At 42.7% G+C, this 9,142-nt stretch overlaps 1 protein-coding gene across 2 annotated transcripts in view; it reads right to left on the bottom strand.

The window, feature by feature from the left end:
• Positions 1-4,559: 4,559 nt before the first annotated feature.
• The window catches only part of ADAM23 (ADAM metallopeptidase domain 23), a 179,040-nt gene continuing 174,457 nt past the window's right edge, over positions 4,560-9,142 (bottom strand). The window contains exon 25 of one of the 2 annotated variants that reach the window (XM_046019346.1): positions 4,560-7,968. In XM_046019346.1, the coding sequence (XP_045875302.1) occupies positions 7,655-7,968 (314 nt within the window). In that variant the 3' untranslated portion in view covers positions 4,560-7,654. The remainder of the gene's footprint in view (positions 7,969-9,142) is intronic. The other variant, XM_046019347.1, reaches the window with a different exon arrangement.

Genomic DNA, 9,142 nt, shown 5'->3' with positions numbered 1-9,142 from the left:
ATAGGTCCTGGGATAGGCCGCCATATAGGGCTCCCTGCTCAGCAGAGAATCTGCTTCTCCCTCTCCCTCTGTCCCTCCCCTCTACTAGTGCTCTCTCCCTCCCTTCCTCCCTCCTTCCGTCTTTCTCTCTCTCTAATAAATAAAAATCTTTAAAAATAGCCTCTTAAAAAATCTTTTTCTTATTTCCCTGGATCCAGAAAACTACATAGGACCTCTGAATTAGCTCGATTGTCTAATCCACCCCTAAATTCAATTGGTTTTGAGAGTCAGAGACTGAAAGAAAGACTGTCTTAAGATTTGTGTGGAACTAGTCTGGTAGTTCTGGTTGTCTGCCAGGTAGCAGACATTCATAATCAATCACAGCACTGTGTCTAACAGATTGGCACATATGGCTTAGGATCCAGGCAGCCACTAAGTTGCCTTAGTGAGCGTTGAGCCAAAGCCTATTTGCGGATGCATTATTAGTTAGTTGCTCACAAACAGGCACATCTGCATAAGCTTAGCCCACAAAACACCACGAAAGGAGGTAACCCTGGACAGGCCACTTGTCAGTATGTCAACACTGCCAAGTGGCAACTCATGTGATCCCTTGCCTGACTTCCACTTGGCAATCTGCTGCCCGGACTGGATGCAAGGCCATGTCTGGGTATTCCCTGGAGTGATCAGGTGATTTCAGGGGGCCACACGTGAAAATGTCTTACTAATTAGGGAGAAATTCCATACTAGGGGCCAAGAGGTGCAATCCTACACCAAGACAGTTTCTGCCTGCACCACCGGGATGCACTGAATATTTTTAAAATATGAATTGGCTGCACCATGTAAAAACTAGGAAATTTTGTATAGAAGTCTGGATTTCTAGCTCCTCTGGAAAAATAAATGGAAAGGGCGATAAGGAGCCAATTTTCCACCTGGTGATAACTGGCTAGAGCTGAGGAGAGCTAGGGCATGTGCTCTTCAGCCCAGATCGGTTTGGCCACCCTCGTTTCCTAGACTGCACTTTCTGTTCATTTGGGTAATTTGCCGACAAAAGCCCTTGCTTTATGGCCATTTCACCACCATAGAAAACGTACTGCATATAGTCCATGCGCTATCTCTGTGATATTTACAAGGGCCCCATAGTCTTGCTGCAGACTAGAGGTGTCTCTAATGTTATTTACAATCCAAGTCACCTTGAGGCCTGGGCCTGAAGAAGCAAGGAGCTTTGCTGCAAGCTCATTTACCCCCTGAAGACTGGAAGCTATTTAAAGCTCCGAAGAGATCTGAAGAACCCTTGAAATACTCCTGATCGTTCAGGACAAAGATTTTTTGTTTGGTTTTATTTTGCTTTGCTTTGCTTTGTTTTGACTTGTTTTTGTAGGACCCATCGATTGACTCAGCTAATTTGGCTTTCAATGATCATCACAGTCAGATAAATGTTTTCCTAAGAGTGGACTCTGTGGGGTCACAAGTGCCGTCTTTGCCGCCACACCAGGGCAAGTGTGTATGCACGCAATTGGCTGACAAAGGAGTATCAGCAGATCCCAGCAGGACAATCCTCTGGTAATGAGAGATCATGGCATTTGCTCTCTCTCCAGAAGTCACGTCTATGGCCAAGAACTTGTTCTAGTCGAGGAGCCAGACCTGCTGACAGGTTTCAGAAAAGCTCAAGGAATGGCAATCTCTCCAAAGCATAAAAGACAGATAAACAATAAATTTACTGGACTGCAAGTGCAATCAGACTTAGAAAATGATTCTGACCCTTCATTAATCGAAGGACACACTAAATGATGCTTTAAAAATATTAGCGGTTTTTTTTGTTTTTGTTTTTGTTTTTAAGATTTTATTTATTTGACAGACAGAGATCACAAGTAGGCAGAGAGGCAGGCAGAGAGAGGAAGGGAAGCAGGCTCCCTGCTGAGCAGACAGCCCCATGTGGGGCTCGATCCCAGGACCCTGGGACCATGACCTGAACGGAAAGCAGAGGCTTTAACCCACTGAGCCACCCAGGCGCCCCAAAAATATTAGCGGTTTTTATCCATCCCCTCGTTCCAGACTGAAATTAAGCCAGGGATCTTTATGTGAAGAAAATATTAGAAATTTACAGATCAGGTCAAAAAGCCCTCGTTGTCATTACTGACAGCCCCAAACATTTAAGACTGAGCCATGATGGGCAAGCACACAGTGGGAAAATATTTAAAGAATACAAGGCTCTGGTAGAGAACCTTATAGCCATTATCTCCACACAAGCTGGAAGAATTCAGATATCTGAAAGTTAGACTCATTGTTAGAGGTGGTTCTTCTTCAAGGAATTTGAGTGCACTTCTACCAACCCAAATGAGTCCTGCTTAACCTAACAATAAGTCGCCATGGCATTAGGTCCAATGGCTCAGCTATTTTCTCAAATGCCACCTCCCCTGTGAAGCCCTTCTTGATCTCAAGGGCAGCGATAGAGTCTCCCTCCTCTCTTCTTCTGAAGTACCGAATACTTAACGTCTGCCAGGGCACTTAGCACTTTGTATTTACATGTTGCATTTTATTTCTAAGATTAGGAGCTCATTGTTGTGTCCCTGAGACCTGGCACAACACTGTAGGATTTTTATAGACCAAGTGGTTTGTGAAACGTAGGAGGAAAAGAAGGAAAAAGGGAAGGAGAAAGAATGGAAGGAAACATGGACACGTAGCATTCCTTAACCAAGGGTCTGAGCAGCTCTTGCTGGATCTTGACACATTGCTTCCTGTGCCTTGAGCATGCCTCCCACTTTCTTAGACTAGTGAACTCTTGTCATTTCTCAAGGTAGTTCAAAAGTCACTTCTTTCAGGAAGCCTTCCTGCATCCTGCTCCCACCTGCCCCACATCAGTTCTCATCTCTCCCATTCATGATGTTTTGCATCACATTAATCCTGTATCTCTCTCTTCTAAATTCTGAGCAACTTTAGACCAAGAATTTCCTTCTGTTCCTTCGATTTCCTTGAGGAGTTCCTGGCATAGAGGCTTCCTAAATAGTTCTTGAATGAGTAAATTGATAAATGGAAGTCCCTAACCCTTGCATATTAACCTAAAGGGTGCCTATCTTAAATTTCCAGTGACTTAATTCCATTTTAAGGGGTGCCTGGGTGGCTCAGTTGGTTAAGTGTCTGCCTTCTGCTCAGGTTATGATCCCAGAGTACTGGGATCCAGCCATACGTGGGTCTCCCTGCTCTGTGGGGAGTTCACTTCTCCCCCTCCCTCTCCCTTGGCACCTCCCTCTTCCTCTGCCCCTTCCCCCCACTCAAATGCGCAGGCACAGGCTCTGTCTCAAATATGCTCTCTCTCAAATAAATCAATAAAATCTTAAAAAAAGAATTCTATTGTGAGCATATGGATCATCTACTTAATTAATTATTCACATTAAAGTTTTAACTGTAGGGCTGCTGTTCTGTGTCTAGGGAATTTCTGGTTTCAGACCACCTTTCTCAGTCAGCATCCAAGGGAGCATGGGGTAGAACTCATTTCAATGTCAACCTCAAAAACAGAATGACTTAAAGGAAAACACATAAAAAAAATCAGATAATTCTTCTAAAGTGAAACTTAAAATGATATTCTAAAATTTCTTCTGGTTTAAAGTATGATACTTGTGTTACTTTAAAGTGTTACTATATTTCTTTTATTACAAGAAATGACATAGAAACAAACAGATCATGGTGAATGGATATAAAATTTCCAAGAGATTATTCAGCTTGGGTAGCAGAGGCTCTTGGAGGGGAATCTTAAGTTAGGGGACTGAGAGGATAAGCCAATAGAAAAATAAACAAGGTTGAGGCTGTGGAAGGCGGGCAGAAGTTTTAGTTACACTATTAAGTTTGGACTTCATCCTAGAGGATATGAAGAACCCCTCCCTGCAAACTTTCAGCAGAACGATGCAATCAGATCAGCCTCTCTGCATGTCAGTGTGGTAGATATATGTGATTTACCTGAGTCTGCTGAGGTCAAACCAAGGACAGAGACAGACTGAAAGATATTTGTAAAGAAGGAGTATCATTTGGTAACCAATTTCGTGTGAGATGTGAGGAAATTTCTTCCTTTGAATGTTTTTGATAAAACGATTTGTATAACCAAATACTTCTATTTTCTTTGTAGCTTGTTTATAAATTCTGTCCCAGGTCAGAAGTGTGGATCTTATCCCTAGTTTCCCCCTATAGATGCAGAAGAGAGACACTAAAGAAAAAAAATAATTGATAATGGTATGATCCTAAGGTGGGCTCCCCCCCCCATTTATAAGAGGCGAGGCAGAGCATTTCCAATAAATCCAATGAAACTGATCTAATCAGGAATTTGTTTCTCACGAATCAGAGATTTTATTTTGCTCCATTGACTGCTTTAATTTTCAGTGAGCCTTTGATTGAGAAGCCTGTGCTAAAAAAACTCTTGATATCAGGCACGTGGCCATTTAATCACTACCACAAGATCACACAAAAAAAGGGGGCCTAAGAAAATTGGTCGAAGTATAAAGCTACAACAATCTATCTTAGCAAAGATTTTAGGACACACTTGACTAAAAGATGCATACAATGACTACTGAATCTCCATTCATAGGCAGCCAACGAGATTATGAATGAATTTATTAACTTCAAACAAAACTTCAGGTTGTACACTTAAAAAATTACAAACCATTTAAAAACAAAAATTAACAATGGAAGCAACGATGACTATAAAATATGATAGGATGACTTTAAAGAAAGGTTCAAGTATTATTTGTAAAGTTCTTCAGACACTGGAGTCTTTGAGAAGTTTGTGCATTTCCCATCTTTGCATAGTAAAAACAAAAATGAAAACAAAAAACATACTACTTGGTAAAACTCCACAGCTCTATGTGATTCATGTTTCATAACATGCACCTATGTGTACTGCTCATTTATCTAACAGGAGTAGCACTAATTCAGTGGGCTCATGCAGTATCCCAGGTGAGCAATGAAGTTAGCGCACACCTCCTCATCCAGGTGTCGTTAATTAATGCGGCAAAGAAGAGTGGATGAAATGGGAACTTGTCATCACTGAACGCTAACTCTTGTTGGGTAACAATAAGACAGCGAAACGTTTGGACCTGGAGCTCAAATTAATAAAAAGGACTATTCTCACCACAAAAAATCAGCAAATGAATGGCATGTGCAAGAGAAAAGACAGCAAAGAGTTTGGAACGACATAACCGAATACCACCCAAGGTAAGTATAATCCATTGTTTACGGTTGGTATGGTTGCACTATCTTTCATCTTCATACACAGGTAGCTTAAAGCTTGTGTCTTTTACATATACACACAGATAATTTAACACTGGAACATAGGTGTGGTTACCTATGAAACTGCCAGTGTAACAAAAAGTTACACTGACATTTGCCATTATGTACATAATATTTGGGGACCACTGTGGTCTGATTTAAAACGTAACATCGCACACTTACAATGTTGTCTGTGAAATGCTCAAAAGTTAATAATAGAGATTTAGCTTGTTTTGTAACCACTACGGTTTGGTTCTGTGAAGTCACATGCGGTGCCTCCAGAAGAGCAGTGAAATGTGCGTGGTGTAGTCAGTAACAGATGGATTCCGCCGGCAAGTAGGACCCAGCAACAAAGACATAAACAGTACGGTGACAGGAAGAGATGCCAAGGAATCTGAGTTTCCTCTGGACTGAAAGAACCATCGCCACTAGGTGGAGGGATACAGCCTGTGTCTCATGAAGCCGAGAATAAGGCTGATAAACCTTGGAGATAGCCCTGTTGTTAGGATACAAATATACAGTAGTTCTAGAGAAAAAACTGCTCACCTGGGTAGCACCTATTACTCAGAAAGCAGTAACAGGATTGAGGTTAGGTATTGATCTCCTGGAGCATACCGAAAGTAAGGTTTCTTTTCTATGACTGTGATACGGCACAATTCAATATACCGGGGGAAAAAAACCTCACAGTTTTAAGCAGCACATTTTCAGCACATTATCCTTTCCAAAATCGAAGCAAAAAATTGTGAGACTGGTGTCATGAGTCTTGCTGAAAAGGGACTGAAAGCCAAATCTAGCAATTCATTTGGTTGTCACGAAGTGAATAGACAATGGCATGTCCTGTTCCTGCAAAAAGGGCGTTAGAGGAGTGCAGCCTCTTGGGGTGGGGAGGGGATGCTTCAGGAAAGCTCGTCTCTAAGTGTCTAAGTGGGTGCTGAGTGAAGGACTCACGTACAAGTTTCTACATTCAAAACCAAGTCCAGACCAGATTTCTTTATTCACGTATATACTATGAACTTGAACGGACACTATCTTGATCCTAAATGGAAGAAGAAAGTGGTGTCAGTGAAGGAAACTCAAGAGGGACTTGGGAACCCAGATTACATCGGCTCATCTGCCTGGAGGCCAAAGAATGAACAAATTTGTGAATAGTAGAATCCCATCGCAATCCAGAACATTCCACAGACCGGTAACACACTACAGGCCCCTGACAAGATTTATGGAAAACACACCGCACAGACGTGAAGCCCACGATAGCAACACTCACAAGAAGGCAGCCACTGCGGTGTGTCCGTTACCAGCTTGCCAGTGGGGTCTACCACATGCATTTCAAGGCGGGGAGATGAAGCATGAATGAGATATTGACAATAACAGCTGTGAATGAAATGGAAAGTGTAACTTTTCCCCCCAGTTTTTTAACATTGAAAAGTTATTTTTTAATTTAAGGCTTTAAGTTCATCCTCCTTTCACATTAAAGACAGGGAAAGAAAACTGTCAAAACCAAAAATGCAAATCATGAGCTTGGCACTTTTGTGATTCATTTGAGAGGGTGTCTACTTTCTTACATTATATACATACATTTATAACGACATCAAAAAAAGTTAGACTTGTCAGTACATATATTTGCATTGACATAATTTTTGTGTTTTTAGTATGGGTTATTTAGTTGTTTGTGTCCCCCCCTGCCCCGCTTTTGCTTATTTTTGGTTTCAAGCATTTCATTTCGTTCCCGCATTTCCTTGTTAACTTGCACCTGCTTTGTGCCCAAACTCCCTGCATCTGTCTACATCTTTTTTGAAGCAAGCCCCCAAATCACTGAACCACACGTTACCAGAGAAGAGAGAGAGAAAACAGCGAAAAGAACCCAAAAGATGGGGAGCAAACAATAAACTCCAATCTACAGAGAACTTTTACAAGAAAAATATTCCAGTACAGACAAGTGAAAATGATGTCAAAATCTATTTCCATATTTACATTTATAAAAGAACTATACAATAGCATCATTGTTCAAGTTCCAGCTCCCATTTCCAAAGGATGCTTGGTCCAGGCGAGCACACGGGGAAAGGGACTCAACAAGAGCGGGGGTCCGTGGAGTCTCTCGTGGCTGGCCTAGACAAGGGGGTGAGGGCCGGGCAGCACCCCGTGTTCCCCGGCCGGTTCACCTTGGGAATTCAGCTGCAGGTTTTGCTGTGGATGGGCTTGCTAGCTGCTTGTTGTAGATAGGCCATGCGGATTTTACCCTTTCGAAAATTAGATCTTCATGCCACTGGAGTGTGTCATTGGTAGGAAAAGAAAAAAAAATCATGCCAAATCATTTAGAAGGTAGTAAGTGCCAGCAGGCTGAGGAAAGAAAAAAAACTTTTGCTATTTTTTAATGGCTCTTTTATTGCACTTAATTTTCCGTTATTGTTCCTTCTTCCTTTAGTTAGAAAAAAAAATTCTGAAATAGTTCTTTTGATAACACTCTCTTTGATCCCCTTTTCTTGACAGGTGGTAAGAGGGGTTCTTTGAAATTATTCCCCACAGGACAGTTTCCTGTCCCCCCATCCCTGTCCCCCAACTTCAGTACTGTGGTCAGTACCACCCAGCGGTCTTGCTTACAGATGGAAGAGTCCGGCAACGGCGCAGCGGGTCTGTCGCACCCAGAATCCAACGGTGCGAGGCACCGCTCACCCGCTGCCACAGCAGACTCAGATGGGGCCCTGCTGAGTGGGATCGAATCTCCTCTTCTTGACATTTCTTCCAGAGATGCAGGCAGAGAGGGAAAAATCCACAATATTAATCAGATCATGATGAGAGCAGGATGATGAGAATCACAACAACGCTAGTTCCAGAGCAAAGTAATCAACTCACACAGGGGGCGGCCTTCCCAAAATAACTGGAGACGCGGGACAGCTCACATGTTTGAGTGTCTTTACAACATCTCTGCAAGCGTACATCCATTTGTAAAGACCCAAAGAAGCTTCCAGTTGTGCATTTTAAATCAGTGGAAGTCTCCACAGCCCAATCGGTCTATTTCAGAAGTAAAGGCTACTGGCTAATTTTAACCAGATGAACACAACAGGAAGGGCTCTTCCCACATTCTAGAGGCCCATTAAGGGAGCTACGCAAAACTCTGAAGGGCTCCTAGCTGCCTCCTTCCAGGACTTGAGAGTTCTCTATCAGTGGACTGGCCTTGGCCAAGAGGGCCAAGAGCCTTGTTCTACCCAGTTATCTTGCTGCCTTGATGTGTGAGCTCTTACCCCACCATGGAACAAGCATTTTTCATATCAAGTAAGTTGAAAACCAGAGTGCACGGTAAGACAGTACACTCCAAGGAGAATGGACACAGGCTCGGGTTAGTTAAGCAAATGCAGCACTTAAGCCTAGTGGAAATAAGCAAGTTAAAACGCCTTGCTCACAGTGTCCAGTCTCCTAAAAAGTGGTTCCTATGTTGAAAAAGAGAAAAAGAAAAGAACCGGCAAGACACTACAAGGCAACAACAGAAGTTGGTTGCAACCTCCCCATGGTCTGGCTTCATGTGGGGCATCAAGCAAGGGGGCTCATGCATTTAGTCTGCGCACTGGGCGGGTGCAACGCTGCCATCGAGGCTTCATGCAAGACTGGAGCTTGGGAGGCCCCAAGATCCCTCTCTCCTCTGCCCTCTCAGGGCCAGCCGGATCTCCTTTCAGCCCTAAGTGCCAAAAAATTACGTGTTCCTCCTCCTCCTCCCCGCCACGTAATTCAAAATAAAAACAATACCAAAGCTCAAAATATGTATAAAGGCATCCCGCAAAGTTCTCATTTCTCCCAAGATGACCACTTTGATACTTCTCTTTTGAAAGAACAAAAATTTTAAAAAAAATGAAACTTGAAAGAAAAATCTCCCTTCGCTTTTAAAGTTTCATTAAAATGGCTTCATTAATGGCCTAAG

Source organism: Meles meles, chromosome 9 (genome assembly GCF_922984935.1).
Source record: "Meles meles chromosome 9, mMelMel3.1 paternal haplotype, whole genome shotgun sequence".
Classification (NCBI taxonomy): Eukaryota; Metazoa; Chordata; class Mammalia; order Carnivora; family Mustelidae; genus Meles; species Meles meles.
This window is presented reverse-complemented; position numbering and strand designations above follow the sequence as displayed.